Genomic DNA, 19,290 nt, shown 5'->3' with positions numbered 1-19,290 from the left:
CCATCTAATTTGGCCCAGGGGCAGAGACCAAACAAGGTAACTGCTCCCTACCGAGGCTAGGAGATGGAGCCTCTTAGAATTGAGCAATAACACCCCATTTGACCATTCCCTTTTATTGATAAAACATCATGCTGTGAAGCTTGAAAACCTCCTAGGAGATCATTTTAGATCCAGCTGATTTAATTTGATTGATGCTCATGTTAGGTTTGAACATTGGCCTCAAACAATAAGAGAGAAAACTATTGCATTTCTGATCATATTTTTTTTCTTGGAAATTAATACATTTGTCAGAACAAAGCCAACCACCCACAACCACATGCTGTCCATAACCAGATCTACGAGATAAATCAAGAAGAGGGAGCGGGGTCTGGTGATGCATGCCTGCAATTCTAGCACTCTGGGAGGCTGAGGCAGGAGGATTGCAAGTTCCAGTTTAGTCTGGGAAACAGCAAATCAATGAGACCCTATCTAAAAAAGAAAAAAAAAATTCAGCTATGTGCATGTGGTTTAGGCCTAGGCTCAATCAATCCCTTGTCCTGAGGAGGGGAAAAAATAGGGAATGGAAAAAGCATACAGCCTCAAAAGTGAACTAAAGCTAAAGCATACTGATAGAGGTTTGAATTTCCATAGGATGGGTTTACAAACAGCTGTCTGACTGAAGCCACTTCTGCCATCATTTTGCAAGCCCTATTTTCCATGGCATCTTCATCTGCAAGAGAAACAGAGCCCTATTTTCTAGACCTAGGGAGTTGGGTTTTTTTTTAAGATGCTTTGAGGCAGTGATCTCATCTGACTAAATGAAGTCGTGACTTGCTGCTGTGCTTGGTTTCTAGCAGCCACTAGACAGAGCACATTCCAACCAGCAGCAAGACAGGATTTAAAGGACTAATTTCCCCACAGATAAACAGCAGTGACAATGCTCTATTTTATATCCTCCTCTTTCCAAACAGGGGCAGGAGAAGATACATGGCCACCACCTGCCCTCCCAATTCCAATAGAGCATCGAGATAAATGTGCCCTTCTCTGCTGCTCCAAAGGGAAAGGATTTGAGGAATTGCAGGCTAATACCCTGGGGGAAAAAGGCTAACCACACAGCATTAGGCACATAGCAAGTTCTCATTAAATATGATTAAGTCATTGATATCTCTTTCTCTTCTTTTCAAAGCTAGGGGATTCATACAGGGGGAAATATTAATATATATATAATGCATTAAATAACAGTGGTTCAAATTTAGGTCTCTCCATAGTAGTTAAGAAATGCTGTCTTTCTGTCTCCCTTTCCACCTACTCAACTCTCAACAAATACATAAACTTTCTTGGCATGTATTCTTATAGATCAATGTTCGTCCTAGCTCCATATTTTTCCTCTATACACTCATTTTCTTTGCCTTTTCATTCTTATTGTGTCCTGTTTTACTGTTTTGTATCTTGCCAAACTGCTTTCAATCCATTTTAAAACAAAGCAGAGTATAAACAAAGCGATATCATGACTATTTTTTGCCAAATGAAATACTGATGGAACTTAAAGTCTCGATCAATATCCAGACTTGGCATAAGTCCTGGAAAATCTAGGTTGCATAAGTATCTTCCATATAGGAGTTACTCTGCATCACTAGGATCATGTAAAAGCCATTGTGTTCCTTACTGGTCCCGTAAGACTGTGGCACTAAAAGATCACGTTCCCAATTTGATTCAAATAATAATGTCATGGCTTGTATCTAGATGTCCCCCCAAAGCCTCATGCACTTGGGTGGAGCTTTCCAGAGCTGGCTGGATCTAGGGTGTGTGCTAGAATTAGCATAGTTCTGGGCGTGCATAATGGAAGCCTCATCCTAGGTGTGGGTGGCACCAATCAATAGGCTTCTAGCTTAGATGGAATATAAAGGGAGAGAGAGAGAAGGCAGCTTACTGCTGGGGCTTCATTGCTTTCTGCCTGCCCTGGATTGTTAGAACCAGCTGATCATGGATTGAAACCTCTATGAACTATGAGCTGAAATAAACCTTTCCTCCTTTAACTTTGGCTGTCAAGCATTTTGTCTCAGCAACAAGAAAAGTAACCAAGACAAATGGGATCCCCAAACTCAACAATAGGAGATAACTTCTAAGAAAAACATTAGCTTAAAGACACACACACACACACACACACACACACACACACACCTTTTAAACAAGGTAAATAGTTAGCAATGAATGTTCATGGCCATCTATAAAAGTAATCCCACTCTAAGAGATGTCCAGACATATCAGCTGGTGGAGACAGGGCCAGCATCCAAATTGAGTCACAATGAAAAGGGAACCATTTAAAATGCAATCAGCAGCTTCATGTCCTCCCAGGAAGAGGGCACCCTGACCTGCAGGCATGAGTGTGCCCATCCACTTGGCAGGTACAGTATATTTCTATGAGAAATGTATGTGCTCAGTTGGCACTAGCCATTAAAACTCATTCAGATTTCTAGTCTTAAGAATTCAGGCCCACCAAGCAGCCTTCCAAGAATAATAGGGTTTTCCAAGTAAATGTCCCTGAAATGGGGAGGAAAATGTGAAGAGTGGCCACCCAAGCGTCACAGTTGTATTTACAGGTGTATTTCTGTCTGTAGGTTAGTAAGTTGGCATTTTACACAACTCTTGTTTGGTTAACCTGGATCAATCCCTATAGGAATGATCAGCTACAGCAAAATGGCCAAAAAGTCTCACTTTTAGACTTCCAGAGAGAACTGAGGTCTAAATCCAGTGAGGGCCTTACAAGTTCTACCTTCTGAGAACACTCTCCAGCTGAGTAGACTACATGTTCAGAAAGAGGAGGGAAGTCAGGTCTTTTTCAGAGAAAGAATCTCTCATTCAAAAGACTTTCCCATCCAGATCATACCAGAAGCATATAAAAGACACAAAGCAGAATCACCAGCCTTTAAAAAAAAAAGTAACACAAATGAAGTCAATCAAAACAAAAACCAGAAATACGGTAGAAAGACTACTGTGAGATATAAAACTATTATTATTACTTAAATGATTATTAAAAACTAAAATAGAAGACCCAGGTAAACAGATTGTCCAAAACCAAAATTTGAAACGTAAGGATAATTGTTTCAAAGAAGGGAGATAAATAAGTAAAAGACACTAAGGAAAGTTCACATATTACTAGAGACTGTATACTAATTCCAGTGAACAAGTCTGTGTAAGCCAATTTTTCTGCCCAGTAACTATCTCTGTAGATCACTTGTTTCCTCTTGAAATCTCTACAAGTGAGCAAAGATCCTCTGCGCCACACTCATCCAAGCAGAGATCACACTCATCCCAGCAGAGATGGTTTAGCCTGAAGTGCTGCTCAAAGACCTACCGTGAGAGCCTGAATCTCCTCCTCAGCTTCTGCAGTCGTCTCCTCCAGCTCCGTCTTCGCCTGGCGAAGCTGGCTCTCCAGGGCGGCACGGGCAGCCTGCAGGGCGGTCAGCTGGGACTCGCGCTCTTGCAGGGACAGCTGCAGCTCTGTGAGCTGGCGCTTCAGCTCCAGTTTCTGTTCCTCATGCTCCAGACTGACCTGGGAGAAAGAAAGAAATGCTCGGTTGACCTTAAAGGAAGACAAAGTGAAGATATAACCTGCTGTTCGACCTGCAGCTTAAACCTTGTCTCAGAAACAACTTCTAACCACTCAAGGAAGGGGAGGTGGGTGTAATCTGATGGGTCTGACTTCCATGCACCTCAAAGATCAACAGGAGTGAGAACACACCAGAAGATGTACAGTCCGCCCTCCAGGGCCATGGGTTCTGCAACTATGGATTCAATCTGCCATTGTTTGAAAGTATTCAGAGAAAAACAACTGTATTTATACTGGACATGTCTAAATATGTATGGGGTTTTTTTCTTATTATTCCCTGAACAATATAGTATAACTATTTACACAGCATTTACATTGTATTAGATATTCTAGAAATGATTTAAAGTATACAGGAAGTATAATACACTTTATGTAGTTTATGTGAAGGCTATATGCAAATACTACTTCATATTATATAAAAGACAGAGCATCTGGGTTGGTTGGTTGGGTGTATTGTTACTGTTGTTCTTGGTGTTTGCAACACTGGAGATTTAATCTAGGGCCTCGCCTGCTAGGTTAAGTGCTCTACCACTGAGTTACATCCTTGGTTGGCTGGCTCTTGCCTGCCTGCTTGCTTGCTTTCTTTCTTCCTTTCTATTTCTAAGACTGTTGTTCAGGCTGGCCTTAAACTTGCAATCCTCTTGCCTCAGCCTTCTGAGTAGCTGGAATTACAGGCACATACCACTCCTGGCTTGCATTTGCAGATTTTGGTACCACTAGGGGATTCTAGAACAACTCCTTTATGGATACAAGACTGTATATACTAATCATCCTTTACAAATATCTGAATGAATAGACAGCTTTCAAAAGAAAAGCTGAATAGCAAAAATTTCAAGTGAAAAATGACAATTATTATTATTAGAAAAGCATTTAAAGGCAAATGAATATAAATAACATCATATTAGTAACAGGAACACCTCTACAGTTAGAATGCAAATGGACAACAGGTCATGCTCTGATTTATTCTCACTATATAACCCACATTAAGGTCACATGTTAAGCTAATAATTCCTCCCTCCATCTGTCCATCCATCCATGTATCTACTCAATGTTTCATCCATTCATTGAAGAAAAGCTTACAGATCAATTTCTACATAAAAAGGAACCTGGAGATGAAAGACAATATCTGCCTTCATGAAATTAACATTCCCATATATTGTGGTCAAATGCAATGGTTAGGACACGTAGGGAGGTTGTGAGAACATAATAGAGAGGTAGAGAAGATAATTCTGAATCTATTAAATTCTCCAAATGAATCTGAAGGAGTCAAACAAGCAGATAAGAGAGGAAAGAAAAGTCCAGACATGTGAAGTAAGACATCCAAAAGTACATATGTGAACCAAACCATGGGACATCTTCTGACCTAACAAATGCTGACAAAACTGTCCTTGGGACAAAGGCCAAAAAAAAAAAAAGAGATGTTCATTGCGCTTGGAGAGGTCACTGTCTAAGGAGACAGCCAAGTCCCAGGGTGATGAGCTCAGTACAGTAGGCTGCAGGGATGCAAAGGGGGCATGCAGTGGAAAAGGCTCCCCACAAAAGATGACAGCCAAGTCTCAAGAAGAAGGAATCGCAAAAGACTTAACCCACAGGAGTTAGTAGTTAACTAAAGGTAGGGCAAGGGACAAAGGACAGAGAGGAGTCAAAGGTGTATCCAGCATTTCTGGTAGAAAGACTACTGTTAAGACATAAAACTATTATTATTATTTAAATGACTATTAAAAACAGGTACATTACACAGGAAGGGAGACCACTAGCTACAACAAAGAAGAGAAGAGCAAGAACCTATTTGAGGAGAAAGACAAGAAATTTAGTCTGAACGTGCTGAACTTGAGCTCCATGGGAGACATCGAAGTGAGGATGTCTAATGACTATTGCAACAATGGGTCAGAAACTCCAGAGAAAACTCAGGGTTGGTAATCCACACCTGGAAGTCCTTAATAAAGCAGGGGTGGCTGAAGTCAGGACTGTGAGGTCTCTCTAAGAATGATGATTAAGATGACAATGATGATGACAATGATGATGTGAAAGCTTACAAGGCACTGTATTCACTCATTTCAGCCTCATAAAACCCAATAAAGGAGATCCTATAATTACCTCTACCTTACAGATAAGCAAATTGTGGCACTGAGGTATTAGGCCACTGAACAAATGTCACACAACTTAAAAAAAAAAAGGCAGGGCTGGCACTCAAACCTAAGAAGTCTAGCTCAAGTCCATGTTTACAAATGTTGCACCTTACTGTCTGTCTTATTAAAATGCCAACAGTCAGAGCAGGGTGGAACTCTACAGCAAGCCTGAAAATTTCCAATGCTCCTCGGCAAATCCATGGGAGACAGGGGATGGTTTGAGTAAAGGACAATGGAGAGGCCCTGCACCTTGGCAGCTCTACACACATTGCTAAAGAACAGCTACCATTACCCACACAAGGTAGGGAAGGAGCCAGGCATGGTGATGCATGCCTGTCATGAGGCCACCCTGGGCTACATAGTGAGTTCAAGGCCAGTCTGGACCCTTTCTCAAAAAAAAAAGAAAAAGAACAGAAAAAAACCCTTAAAAAGTTAGCAAAGCCTAAGGGCCCTTTAAAGTAAACCAAAATTGAACCTGAGTCCTCTGCCCTCTCTCAATAGCAGCATGTGGCCAAGAGAAGATAGGCCAGCCTTGTTAAATTTAGAGCTAAAACTCCACAACTCCCAGGGAGAATAGAGTCCCGAGCCTCTCATGAAATGTTTTAAGTTTCTCCTACCATCCTTGGGGGTGGCTAGGCAAAGTGATTCATGGAAAAGGCAGCAAGCTTCCTGGGGACATTTTAATTGCCCAGAGGAGCTGTAGGGCAGGCTTGCTAAGACCCACATATGTGGAAAAGGAAGGCAAAAGACAGTAGTCAATGTTCCCAGGATAAAAAATCTGTCCGGATTATTTACACTCATTCCCTTAAGGCGGCTTCTATCAGGAAAAGTGAAAATATATCCTGATTAATAAAAGACCATCCCCTAAGACTTTCAAACAACCTCAAATTCCAGGAAGAACAAGAATCACTTAGGGTTTGTTAAAAATGCAAATTCCTTTCCCCCTTACCAATTCCATCTTTAAAAGCTGAAAGTGAACACCTAGGACTCTGCATGTTAAAACAGTCTGGGTGATCCTAAAGAAGGGGGGTCATACTTCCACAACCCCTGAAAAATGTGAAATGATACCTTTTTTCTGTCCTCTGGAAAGGGGCTTCATTTTAAAATTCTAGTACAAATTAAGACACGCCTAGATATGTTTATTCCCCAAGGTTTAGTCCTCAAACTTGTATGCTTAATCACAAGATCATCTGCTCTTTGAAGAATTCCATCACAAATATTTAATCATCTACCATGCATGAGACATTGTGTCTTCATTCCCAGCCCACATGTCCAACTTCCAATAACCGCTGTCCTTGAATCCTGCTTCTGCATGGCTACCTAACCCCGGCTACTAGACTGAAAGCCTCCAAAATCAAGAACTCCTGTCAGCACCACTGTATATTCAGGCTAATAATTGGCACACAGCACATATTTAATAAATACACAATATATCAATGTAGCTTCATGGCTTCAATCATCCTCAACATATCCACAACCAAATTTGCTACTTTTTTTCCTCAAAAACTTGGCTTCTCTTTCCAGCATCCTTATTATCTCTGAAGAGAATTCCTGTCTATGACCCCACCACTGTGAACATGCCCAATCTCATCTGAAGAGAATTTCTGCAGTCAAGTAAACCTAAGTTTGGTTTTATGCTTTACTCTTCCCCTGTCATAGAGTCCTCTGGCACTGACAAACCTCCTCTGTCATTGAGCTATGTTACACACCCAGCAGTGCTGAGACCCATGTATGGACAACATTGTGTGGCCCTCATTAAACTCTGATAAAAGAGGAAGTGTTTTGCTCCCATTTGACAGATCCACCAATTTATGTGATCCACACAAGACCCTAGGAAAGAGACACCACTATCACTAACATGTTACTGACAAGCAAACTGGAGCACAAAAAGATTACATAGCCTGCAAAATTAATAGAGGTTATAAAACTAATAAGAAGTGGAGATGGATTCTAACCATGTGGCATAGTCTGTGGCTCTTATTTGCCATGCACAATGCCTCCTGGATGTATACCAATTTATGCTTGAAAACTGGTCAGTATGGGGCCTGAATCCCCCAACAAAACCTCTCCAGAAATCGCTCCTCCCTCTTACCTCCCTCAATCTTGTCTCTAGCTCCAGCAGCCGATTCTTGTCACTGTGATCTTGGTGGCTGATTTTCTCCAGCTGCTCTTCCAGTTTTCGGTTCTGGGCCTCCAATTTCCCAGCCTGGGTCTCCAGGTAAAATTTCTGTTGCCTGAGTTCTGAAATCATCTCTTCCTGGGCCTTCCTGGTGGGGGTGGTAGGAGGATCCAAACAAAACACAGTCATGTCAGAGGTGAATGTATCCCCTCAGAAAGACAGGCAGAAATGGAGTAAAATGTGTATTCTCATCAAGTGAACTGTGGCCATTCCCAGGTTAGCTCCATCTTGATCTGCCCTCATGGACATGATCACAGGATGGGAATCTAAGAGTCTCTCACCTCTGAGATTAAGGTCAGTAAATGGGGTTGGAGGAGATACTAGCATTTCAGTCCTTTGGTGGACTTTTTCAATTTTTCTTGGAGAGTCTGTACAGGAGAACAGAACAGGGCCACCTTAGCTACAAGAACGGCCCCATAGCTCCTTAACACAGGCTCTGGGGAAGAATGTGCAATGAACAGAGAATGTTATTCCTTCTAGCTCCCTGTAGGACTTCCTTACCTCACCACCAAACTGCTTATAAGTTCAAAAACTAGAACAACTCAAAAACTGAAAAGCAGCCTACCAAACTGGTTTGGGTTATGATGGAAATGTTTTGAAAGATCTCTGAAGAAAAAAATCTAAGGGGAAAAAAATCCTGGAGATTATAATTTTTCAGGCAAAAAGATTATGATCAAAGTGCCCTGAACACAGACAGTCCTTGTGGAGTCCAGACATCCTCCCTAGGCAAGGCACAGCCTAACTGTGGCCCAATGGATGGCCCACCTGGGCGAACACAAGATCACCTCTTACTAATTACAGGAGGTAAGTCTGGGGAACAGGGACAGCAGCTCTCCAAAAGCAAGCTATAAATAGCCTCCTTGGAGAGAGCAAAACACTGATGGTAATGTGAGGTATTTAAGAAAACCCAACTCAAAAGAGAGGCCACGGTAGAGTGTGACAACTTAAGATAGGGCAAAATTACATAAATACAGGAGGTCTGGGGCAAGAATAAATCTGCTCCAGCTCTATCAGACTGAAGGAGAACAAAGTTTATGAACAAGGAGAGAAGATCAAAGTGTAATAATGTACACAGTTAGAATCTGAATACTTACATGTTCCTTTGGGTAAAGAGGCTGCTGTTTGCTGCAAGTTTATTTGCTTCAGAAAGTTCCACAATTCTCTGTTCCAGGGATCTGATCTTGGAATCCATGGCATTGATCATCTGAAACACAGGGGACCTTTGCATCCTCATACATAGACAATTATAGCAGAATGGGATTAATGTGGGCCATGTGAGCCAAGGTAAAACTCTCATCTGAAATGCCAGCAGTTTGGCCAGAGGTAACAAGGGACTCAACTAGTCCATACTCTGAAGATCACACACATCACCATGCAAACAACTGGTACTCAATTGTTTTTCTAATCAAAATTAAATGCCTCTCCTCCCATGAGTTGACTGGCTTGCATTAAAAACACACAGAAGGAACTATTCAGAACCCGACATCCTATAAAAACACAGGGCCCTTTACAGTCCCCTATCACCTGCATGTGACCTGGGCCTGCAGGAACCTCTAACTTGAATGTGCAAGTTCATATTTATCACATATTTCATATTTCCCAACTTTCCCATACTTCCCAACCTTAATTGAATCATAAGAACTGGGGGTGGAATAGGGTGGGTACTTGTTAAAAATATACCTTCCCAGGACCCTCCCTTAGAGATTTTCTGATGTGGGAAGTCTCCACAGGGTATGAGGTAATAAAGTACAATACACATAATACAGTAGTATTAAGAAGAAGCATCACATATAAATGCTATTTAGCTGCAAGTTTCTAAAACAATTGGCTACCTGGATGAGAAAGGAGAGAAATAGCCAAATTTAGCACAAAAATGCAGGAAATCAAGGCCACTGGGCATTTTGAAGGATCACATCCTGGTGGGGGGCAGATGAGTGGGAGTTATTAAAGAAGAGCACAAAAACTAGCCACCCAGAGCCACCAGCTCCATGGCTTTGAGGACAGTGAGTGGTTTTGGAGAAAGCTTCCCATTTCCTACAAACTCGGCAAGCTCACACAGAAAGAAGTCACCAAATCAAGTTGGGTGATTCTTGGCAAATTTCAAAAGTCCTCCTTGGAAAATGAGCTTTGTGAGTCCTTCTACCTACCGCCTTCTGCTCACTGAGAATCTTGCCCTTCTCGTGGGCCTCCTCTTCGTGTCTCTGCATCAGGTTCTCCAGGCTTTCCTTGTCAGCCAGGTCCTTCTTTATCTGATTGTCCAACACCTATGGAAACAAGAGAAGTGAATGTCCTGGGTAGCCATCCCAAGGGGAGAACTAAACAGGGACGCTTGAGAAAAAGGAGGAGGGGAAGTGGGGGAAATAACAGCAAGGCACACAGCCTCCAAAGCCTAGAGCAAAAGAAGGCAAATATTAAAGGTCTGCTTACCAACCAGGATGAGGTTAAGAATTCAGATACCACCATCAAATGGCAAGTAACAGTTGGTCATTAACTAAGAACTTCTTTTAAAATCAGCAGCCCAAAAGACCAGAGAGATAGATCCAAAATGAGTTAGACTCCAGAATGAGAGAGGAGAGAAAGATCTTTCTAGTAATTTCTATCTCAAAAATAAATTTTTAATAATTTGCAAATATTACCTGAGGAAAACTTTTTCTTAGCCAACGAACCAGTGGTTTCAGAATGTTCCTCAATGCTAATTTATTCAAAATTAATTCTGGATACACTTGGGGCTTGTGTAGAGGGAAAAAGCTGAAGGGAAGAGGAAGTCTGTGTGACTGAGGCTGAGTTCAGAAATAGCCAGGGACAAGAAGATGCTGCCCACCAATAACACAGGTAGTCAGTCAATGGATGGAAAAGACAACTTAAAAGGAAAAAAGAAAAGATTCCTTTCCTCTGATCCAGCTAGAAAAAAAAAAATCAATGGGAATTGAAATCTCTCCCAGGAGAAGAGAAACCATATAGTCTCAAGAGCTGAGAAAACCACTGGAAGTTCCTACTATCCCCAAGAGGAAACAGTAAAATAAAACAGTAATGGTGTCACCAACTACCAGCTTGATCTAAAGTTCTGTGAGGCACACACAGTTCTACCATTTGCCAAAATAAGCAAAAAGAAAGGAAGAAAGAAGACATTACAACACATCTGAGCCTTTGGCCATGACCCTGTGTTTCTCATCACAGAGAATCAATCCTACTTTTGCAAATGATACTGACTGCATAAAGAAGAACAGAATATTGGGGATAAAGCCGCAAGAATTGGGGTCATGGACAGGACTGAAATCTGCCTTTCCCACAATGCCTATTGTGAAGAAGCCTTCATAGCTCATGGGGACATCATCCCTAAAAAGAGCCAGTCAGCAGGGAAGGGGTCCACATGATAAAGGAAAGAACAGGTTTCAAAGAAGGCTTTAAACTAGGACTGATGAAAAACACAGAACGGGAGTTGGCAGAGAAGAGCAGAAGGTGAAGAACAGGGTCGTGAGAGGAGGGAAACAGCTCAATAGGATGATAAGTGACCCACTCTCTTGGATGTCTGAGTGTGATTCTAAAATTATGAGCAAGTACAGGGTAGTATCTAGGGTATGATCATAATCATTACTAAAATGGCTTTATAAAAGCTGGAACAGGAAGCGTAAAACAGAAAAGGTTAAAAAGAAATGGCTCTATACAGATTCCAGTAGGGAAGGTAGACAACAGATCTTTCCCTAACCTTCCCTGGGACCAAGAAAACAAAGTTCTTTCTATCTAGGTTAGTGGAGATCCCATAATGTCTTGACCAGGTATGTTTCTTTTTTTTATGATGTGCTTAAACAGTGAAAGGCATTTTTAGGATGACTCCATTCAAAATAAGATCTCGACTTTGGCAGTGACAGATACCATTAAGAGGTACAGTGAACCAGAAAGGATAAGCCTCTCTCAGGAATGGGACCATCTCTCGGCTTGGATAGGGTTCAAACGGTGGAAGGATGAACAAGAAGATGAACCGGGTGGTAGAGAGGGCAATGAGAGATTCCATCGAAGATGTCTAAATCAATGTAAGCCAAAATATGGCTTTTGATTGGAACATCAGTATGGATTTACAAAGGGCTACTGTCATCATCCAAAGGTGCCAGTGGATTACTACATATAGACTCACCATTTTCTGAAAATTAGTTTATTCTCAAGATAAAAGTCTGGAAGCCAATAAAAATTCCAATCTAAAAAAAAAAGGATGGTATATAAAATTTTAAATGCACTAAAGTGGGGAGGGGGTCACATGAGAACATTCTGAGGTCGCTTCTGAATTATTTTCCTATATTTCTTTCAATGGAAAGTAACTGAATGTCATGCCAGAACGGTGATGGTAGCAATGCTGGGTAATCATGAATATGTTTGACTCCTCAAGAAAGGTCCATTCAATTCTGAGGATGCCAACCAAATCCATGATGGGATTGTCACAAAAATTGACAATCTTTTTCAGAGTATGGATTGAGGAGGAGAGATAATATCTGAAATATGACCAATGTCATATTCTCAAGAATGTAAGAATGAATAAAAGGCTGGGTGAGAATTAGAAAATGCAATGTGATTTTAAAAGGATAGCAATAGGCTGGCATCCATTTCTGATAACACAACATTTTCCTCAGAAAGACTTACAAGTTGTTAAGAGAGTAAGAAATTTCAGATAAAATCTAAGTGAAAAGAAAAGCAGGAAAAAGGATGATACAAAGCTGGTTTTAAGGTTTGGTTTGATTTTGTGTTTGCACTACTGGGGAGTTGAGCTACATTCCCAGACCTACTTTTATTTTGAGACAGGATCTTACTAAGTTGCCTAGTTCGGGCTCAAACGTGCTATTCTCCTGCCACAGCCTCGTAGAGGGCTAGGATGACAGGGTTGTGTCACCAAGCTGTCTTTAAACTAAGCTTTTACTGAATCAAATAAACTTGAGCTTCAGTTTTGTTGCGGGGGGAGTTGGTTTTTTTTGAGAAAGGGTCTCACTATGTAGTTCAGCCTGGCCTTAAACTCACTATGTAGCCCAGGCTGGCCTCAAACTCACAACAATCCTCCTGCCTCAGCTTCCTAAGGGCTGGGATTACCGGCATGTGCCACTATGCCTGGCTTGAGCTTCAGTTTTGATAACCTCAAAGGTCAAGAAGAGACAGAAATCAAAGCCCAGAGTTTCACCCAAAATGAAAACATTTTCATCCAAGGGCTTAAAAAATTACCCATTAATGATTTTCCAGGGAAAATGGACAGCTCCCTAGGCACACAAAATAAAATTGGAACCATGAAAAATAAATGACAGAAACAGAGCAAAAACAGACCTTCAAAATACATATCATCAAACTACTATGCTTGATGCAGTTCAAAAAATAAAAGATAGACTTGAAAATAAATATATGGAATCAAAAATTATTATATTTTTGTTTCTTTTTGTGTTTTGAGAAAGGAGCTCATAAGTTGTGCCCAGGCTGGGCTTTAACTAATGATCCTTCTGCCTCAGCCTCCTGAGTGCTAGAATTACAGGCATATACCACCATGCCTGGCATATTATTTTAAATAATCTAATAAACTTGAGAATGGACCAAATAGAATGTGTAGAAATAAAAAATACTATTACTGAAATTAAAAACCCAATAGATGGATTTAACTATAGATTAGAAAGAATCAGGAAACTGGAAAATAAGTTGGAGGAACTTACCCAGAATATAGCACAAAGATATGAAAAATATGAAAAAGGACAGACTAGAGGTGATCTAATACATACCAAATCTAATTCTCTAAAGGAAAGGAAGAGAAAATATTTGAGATACAAAGATCACTAATTTCCTAGGATTGATTTTTTTTAAATTAAAAACATACCAATGTATTTGAAATTGCAGTAAATCACAAGCATAGTAAATAAAAAGACATCCACATCTAGATACCCCACAGTAAAGGTTCAGAAGAATTTTTTTAAAAGTGAAAATTTAAAGAAACAGCCAAAGGAAAATGTTGTATTACTTTAAGAGAGAACAGCTGTTAGGCAAATGACTTCACATTAGCCATACTAGAAGCCAAAAGTCAAAGGACTATATCTTTAAACAGTGTTTACAAAAAGATAATGGATAACCTAGTCAGCGTCTCTTCAACAAGGAGAGTGAAATAAATACATTTTCAGGCAAACATCACAGAGAACTTGTCACTAGCAGATCTTCACTAAAGAAAGTTCTCAAGGATATACGTTAAAATGAAAAAGGGACCAAGATTGGAGATACAGGAAGAAAATTAAAAGCAAAAAATGTGGTGAATCCGTGGCTAACTCTAAATTATCATGGACTGAATGACAGTAGGTTTTTAAAAAATTAAAGGCAGGGCTGGGGATTTAGCTCAGTGGTTCCGCCGTCTGCCTTGCAATCGTAAGGCCCCAAGTTCAATCCCTGGTACCAAAAAAATTAAAGGCAGAATTGTAATATAGACTGACAATTTTTTTTTCTTTTTTTTCTTTTAACCTCAAACTCCAAGCATTCCACCATGGAGTTAGGACAGCATTTGACCCAAACAATCCTTCAATCTAGCAAGAAGTGACCAAAAATGTCCAGGATGAGAAGGGAGCTACATAGCACAAGTGGAGGAATGCCAGGGAAGATCAAAAAGTGTCTTTACTTTAATTTTCTCCTCGTAGTGCTGCTCTTTCTGCTTCAAGTGTACTTCTAGGTGCTGGGCTGAAACTTGGGCCTCCCGGTGTTTCTCCTCCAGCTCCTGGGCATCAAAGAACAGGTGGTCAGATGTGCAAAGGGAAGGACACAGCCAATGTATGTTAGTCACTCACAGGAAACATGACTTTGGCACAGGTGCCACAGATGACAGGCAGCTGCTCCTCCATTACTACCCCAAGGCTCTTGGGAAGGAAATCACCACCATGCCTTGGCCCTGGATGTCCCAAGTGCAAGTACCCACATACAAGTATACACATCACTAGTGGGCTGTGAGGCCTGAGATCAGAAATACGTCAATGTGACAGGTCGAACAAAGGCAGGTGTTCAACTTCCCATGGAGAAATAAGAATAACAAGACAATATTTGAAAGTTTAGCACAGTACAAAGCTCCTGACCACTGTCTTGAGTCTCAGGTCATTTTCACTATTATGACAGCCTTAAATGAGAAAAATAATTTTAATTTTAATTTATTCTGGTGATAAACAATATTTTGTGCTTCCCTTATTAACAAAATTATTGCTCAAGAATCCTACCAAAAAAGGAAAACTAATGTTACGATTCAAGCACTTTGAGTTTTGAATGATTATTTTAACCGGCTGGTATATGAAGAATGTGAATGTCAGGAGATGTGCATGTGGTATAATATTTATATGAAACGATGCTAATGGGAACAAAGACGAACATAAAATACACAGATAATGACGAAAATCCACACATATTAAAGATGGGAAGAGAAGCTGGAGTAATATAAATAGCTCAAATTTAAGGTTCTCTTAGTTCTTTTATTGTTTTCTGCTTTTAAACAAAATTTTAATTCATTTGAAAATTATACCAATTCATTTGCCAATGTATTATAAACTGATCTTTTAAAAGACAGCATTCAATTCACTGAAACATTCTCTAAATGCACAGATAGCGGCATCTAAATTATTTCTTATGAATCTGGACCCATTAGTTAATTACTGACATCAAGAGTCATTACTCCGAGTTTTCATCTCTTCATACTATTATGATTTTTTTCTTTGAAGTGAAACCAATTAAGAGAATTTTGAAGAATGAGGAAATTATACAGGATATGTCCATAAAATGGGGGGTGAGTCCTTTGAAATTCACATGCATATAAAATGTTAGTGATTAAGCTTTTGAAATTCTAAAGTCTGCAAGCATGGGCTTTACTTTGGGGACCATTAAAATGTTCAATCTTAAGACCAGGTGCACAAAATCCATTGCAATTTAACAGATGTGATACTGGAAAGTTGAATGTAAACAGGATTCTAATTAATAAAAACATTTTTAAGGGCTTTATAATACTCACTAAAGGATTGCCTGCAATGGCTTCTTTGATTAAAGGAAAAGACTCTGCTGTAATGAGAACCCCAATTATCAGTTTTGAAAGTTCTTAGCAGAATAGCAAATATTTTAAGGCAAATGGTATTTTGGAATCTGTTTCCAAGTGTCATCATTATATAACAGCATTAAGGACCACTCTTTGCCCACGTCCTAGATACTCTCCAATCTAAGAACAGGGTTCTTGAGCAAAAGGCACCCTCTGTTAAATCACAACCACAGAGGTACTTGGGCAGGTAGTAAGATACATTCAGAAAAGGAAATCTGCTCCTTTTTTCTTTTACTTAGAAATCACTTCATAATCTCTTTTTCTTAGTTTCAGTCCTAATAAGATGGCACAGAAATCAGAACCTAAAAATATGTCAAAAACTCAGATACCCGAGACTAATAACTTTAAGACTAAATTTCTGTCCTGTATATGAATGGAAGTTTGCAACACATAATCCAGATATGCAGAACTCTATACTCCAACATTTTTTCGTTGTAAATGAACCTTTGAAAAGCAGGTATTTTAAAGTCTGCTTGGTAGTTTGGCATTTTTTGTTGTTGTTGTCATTTTTTTTAAGCATATCTTTTTCTATATGTACTGGATCAACTCTTCAGTCATGTTATACAAATCCTGTTGTTTAGGGCTATATTTCCAGCTCCTAGAACATTGCCTGACCCATAGTAGAAGCTCATTAAATATTTGTTGAATGAATGAATGAACACATCACCATTAAACAGAGAAACCATTAAACAGAGTTAATCACTTCATTTGTACCAAGCAAAGGACAGCAGTGGTAGTTTCTACTTTTACTCACAATAAAATTCACACACTTGACAATAGCCCAAAGAAACTTTGATGATGGAACAAGAGAACAGAAAAAGTAGACTAACAGTTACATTTGCCTTTGTGTGTAGATAAAGACTGAGTGTCAAAGCAAAACTATTTAGCCAATTCCTCTTTTACCCATTTGTTCAAGAACAGCAATATGAGCGCATAAATCAAGTGTCAAAAGGTTTGGGTTGGGTTGGATTTGATACTAAGTACTATATAAGTTGGCCATTTTTGAGTTCATATACTTGCTGGCACCTCGTTTCCCAGAAGCGATGCAAAGACAGAGAGAAGTGGCCTGTTCACCACCTCGCCTCCTTATAGTAGAGAAGAATAGCCAGTTACCCGAGAGTCTCTCCTAGGAGCAGGACAGGAAGGGTTATGAACGGACCACAGGTCATCAACAAGACTCTCAAACATGACATCAAATTTCTGACTTTGGGAATGAGATCCAAGGAGAACTCTTCAAAGATGCTGCCCTCCTCCCTAGCAAGGGCAAAACTTCAACACACCTGCAACTTCAACAACCCAAGCCTTCCTTAATTAAGTTAATTTGGTCATCAGAACCTGAGACAGAATCAGGATGATTAGAAACCTAAAAAAAGACCAGCTACATCTAAGGAAATTGAAGAAATAACAATAATAACCAACTGTAGCAAAGAGAGTTGAGTGGGTGAGCACGGATCTATGACAAATACTACTCTAAGAAAAACAATTCTGTATGACTAATTTCTTTCTTCTCTAAATGCAAGAATCTGAGTTTTGGTCTTAAAGGTCTAAACCCACAGCTTTTTAAATTGACACTGCAAATTTAAGAGCCATACAAAGCACTGCCACCAGAAGAATGTAAATGCGCCTATAAAAATCAAAAATCAAAAAATCAAAAATCATATCCCTCCCGGAAATCCAGGAGCTATTCTTTTTATTCTTATTCCCAATAAAATCTCTCCTAACCTCAAAACAAAACAAAAAACAGATGCACATCCTACTAAAAAATGCCAGCCAGTAGCAAACAGAACAAAAAACAACATCAGCAGATCTGGTACCAGTACTGAAATGTCCAATATTTAGTTATTCACACTATTCTACAACATGGCACACACTGAAAACACCTCTCTTAATTAACCTACTTGGTGATACCACCCCTGTGATCACATTTAGTTCTTGTTTTTACCCCCTTCCCTTTGCAACCTCTAACCTGTTATCTGTGAACTTTGCAACTTTTGTTCCTGCTCACCAGAATTTTATCAGCCATCTGCTGGATCTGTTGGGATTTTGTCTGGATGTCATCCTTCAGTCTGTTTTCTCTACGCTCCATGGTCTCTAGTCTCTTTACCTTGTTCTCCAGAGAATGGCGGCGTTCCTGTAGATCATGAATCAATCAGAGAGTTTTAATGGAGCAACCACTATGGGCATATCACCTGCATAGAGGGAAAGAGCCCTCGGAAGCATACACTCGAATCAGGAAGAAAAGTCTCGGGCACCTGAAGCAACATCGAGGAAAATAAGACTGGAATCCAGGTGCTCTGTTGTATAATTACAAGAGTGCATTCATTCATTCAAATATTTACCAAGCACCTACTATCTGCAAAGTACCACACTAGGCATCATGGGAAATACTCAGTGGAAGATGATATAAGTCCCACCCTTATAAAAGATAAGACAAACATAAATAAATACAACAGGTTAAGAAGGGAAAGAACCACAAGCCAAGCAGCTATAAGGTACTGGGGGAGGTAGCAGGCAGGAAGGAGGACTTTTAACCACACAGTTGAGTGGTGGGATAACACAGGAGTGAGCTCTGGAGAGGGATGGTGAGGGTGTATAGGTCTAGGAAAGACAGGAGAGAGTGGACAAGTCACACACAGGGAAGAAACATGGAGGTCTTCAAGGGTCAATTTAGGCCCCAGGTGTGGGTATAGCAGAGAACAGGAAGGACCAGGTGAAAAGGTGGAAGGACAGCATTTGTGGGTCCAAATGGTTGAGCTTTATGTACCAGACTTAAGGGTGCACCTAAGATATATGGAACCCCTAAAGGGTTTGGGATGAGGGAGGGTGCTTGGGGTCTATGAATCTGACATTGTATGAGCTGGCTGGGAGGAAGGAGAGACTGTAAGCACAAGGTCAAGAAATTTCTACATTTGTTTAGTTAAGGGGAAAGGGGAGCAAACAGGGATGAAGGGGAGAAATAGGGTATCTGTATTTATAGGACCAAGTGACTCACAGAACAGCAGGGTCAAGGACAAGCAAATGACACAAAGGCCTCAAGACTGGAGTAACCAAGAGAATGCTGGCGGCCCTGACAAGCCTGAGGAAAACTGAGAAGGGGAACCAGCTCATGAGAGGAGTCACCGAGTTCACTCTAAATTTGAGGCACTACTGAGGCACCCATTCAGGATTTCAAGAGAGCAGTGGGAAAGATAGCCAGGAATGTGGTGAGAACAGCCCCAAAGAGCCATGTGCTGGTAAACGCACACCCAGACTGTAATGGAGAAATGCAAACATCCAGCAATAGGACAGTGACATCAACTACCACACAACCATTCTGTGGGAC

At 40.3% G+C, this 19,290-nt stretch overlaps 1 protein-coding gene across 18 annotated transcripts in view; it reads right to left on the bottom strand.

Annotated features, from left to right (window-relative positions):
• Cit (citron rho-interacting serine/threonine kinase) overlaps window positions 1–19,290 on the bottom strand; it is a 169,135-nt gene that overhangs the window by 55,413 nt on the left and 94,432 nt on the right. For 13 of the 18 annotated variants that reach the window (XM_021257359.2, XM_021257360.2, XM_021257364.2 and 10 more), the window contains 6 exons: window positions 17,974–18,099; window positions 14,520–14,615; window positions 10,045–10,161; window positions 8,992–9,101; window positions 7,811–7,985; window positions 3,335–3,532 (listed from right to left, as the gene is read on the bottom strand). In XM_021257359.2, the coding sequence (XP_021113018.2) occupies window positions 3,335–3,532; window positions 7,811–7,985; window positions 8,992–9,101; window positions 10,045–10,161; window positions 14,520–14,615; window positions 17,974–18,099 (822 nt within the window). The remainder of the gene's footprint in view (window positions 1–3,334; window positions 3,533–7,810; window positions 7,986–8,991; window positions 9,102–10,044; window positions 10,162–14,519; window positions 14,616–17,973; window positions 18,100–19,290) is intronic. The other 5 variants (XM_021257367.2, XM_021257368.2, XM_087198422.1 and 2 more) reach the window with 1 other exon arrangement.

Source organism: Heterocephalus glaber, unplaced genomic scaffold (genome assembly GCF_053883595.1).
Source record: "Heterocephalus glaber isolate CG9 unplaced genomic scaffold, H.glaber_assembly_v1.0 deba00001687, whole genome shotgun sequence".
NCBI classification, from domain to species: domain Eukaryota; kingdom Metazoa; phylum Chordata; class Mammalia; order Rodentia; family Bathyergidae; genus Heterocephalus; species Heterocephalus glaber.
This window is presented reverse-complemented; position numbering and strand designations above follow the sequence as displayed.